The 683-nt window shown below is 60.3% G+C and overlaps 1 gene segment (V, D, J or C); it reads right to left on the bottom strand.

Annotated features, from left to right (window-relative positions):
* Nucleotides 1-7: 7 nt before the first annotated feature.
* On the bottom strand, nt 8-446 carry LOC103584735 (the record flags this gene model as incomplete). The annotated part of the segment is given in 2 exon segments: nt 8-285; nt 395-446. Coding segments are annotated over 2 exon segments (324 nt in total), but the record flags the coding sequence as incomplete, so codon positions are not given.
* Between the last annotated feature and the right edge of the window lie 237 nt (nt 447-683).

Genomic DNA, 683 nt, shown 5'->3' with positions numbered 1-683 from the left:
AGGACTGACAATAATAAACAGCCTCATCCTCAGGCTGGAGCCCAGTGATGGTCAGGGAGCCCGAGCTGCCAGACTTGGAGCCAGAGAAGCGATCAGGGATGCCCGAGGCCCGAGTGCTGCCACCATAGATGAGAAGTTTGGGGGCCTTTCCTGAGAGCTGCTGGTACCAGTTCACACCAAAGATACCAATGTAGGAGCTGCTGCCAGTGCAGGAGATGGTGACCCTCTGGCCCAGCGCCCCAGACGCTGAGGGCGGCTGAGTCAGCATAGACTGGGCCCAGGACCCTGGAAGTGGGAGAGACACAGACATGGTGATTCTGGGGTAGAGACAAGAGGAGACAGCAGGGCCCCATGGTCTTCCCAAGGTCCTTTCCCTGGCCCAGTAGATAGTCACCTGTGCAGTGAGCAAGGAGGGTGAGGAGGAGAGGGGTCAAGGCCATGGTGGAGATAGTCCCCGTGTCCTGTCTCTGTGGCCCCGCAGCTGACCCCACATCTCCTGCTTCCCCTCTTCATACTCTGACAGGGGGAGGGTCCGTTCATGCAAATGAGACCCTCCCTCCCCCCAGCTCTTTGACACCACACTGGGCCCTGAGTCAGGCCCCTGAGTCTGAGGATGTGTGGGGGCTGGGCATGGATAGGGCCATGTGGGCCCAGGGGTGGGGAAGCCACAGCTGTGAACCCTG

This window comes from Galeopterus variegatus, unplaced genomic scaffold (genome assembly GCF_000696425.1).
Source record: "Galeopterus variegatus unplaced genomic scaffold, G_variegatus-3.0.2 Scaffold94925, whole genome shotgun sequence".
Taxonomy (NCBI): domain Eukaryota; kingdom Metazoa; phylum Chordata; class Mammalia; order Dermoptera; family Cynocephalidae; genus Galeopterus; species Galeopterus variegatus.
This window is presented reverse-complemented; position numbering and strand designations above follow the sequence as displayed.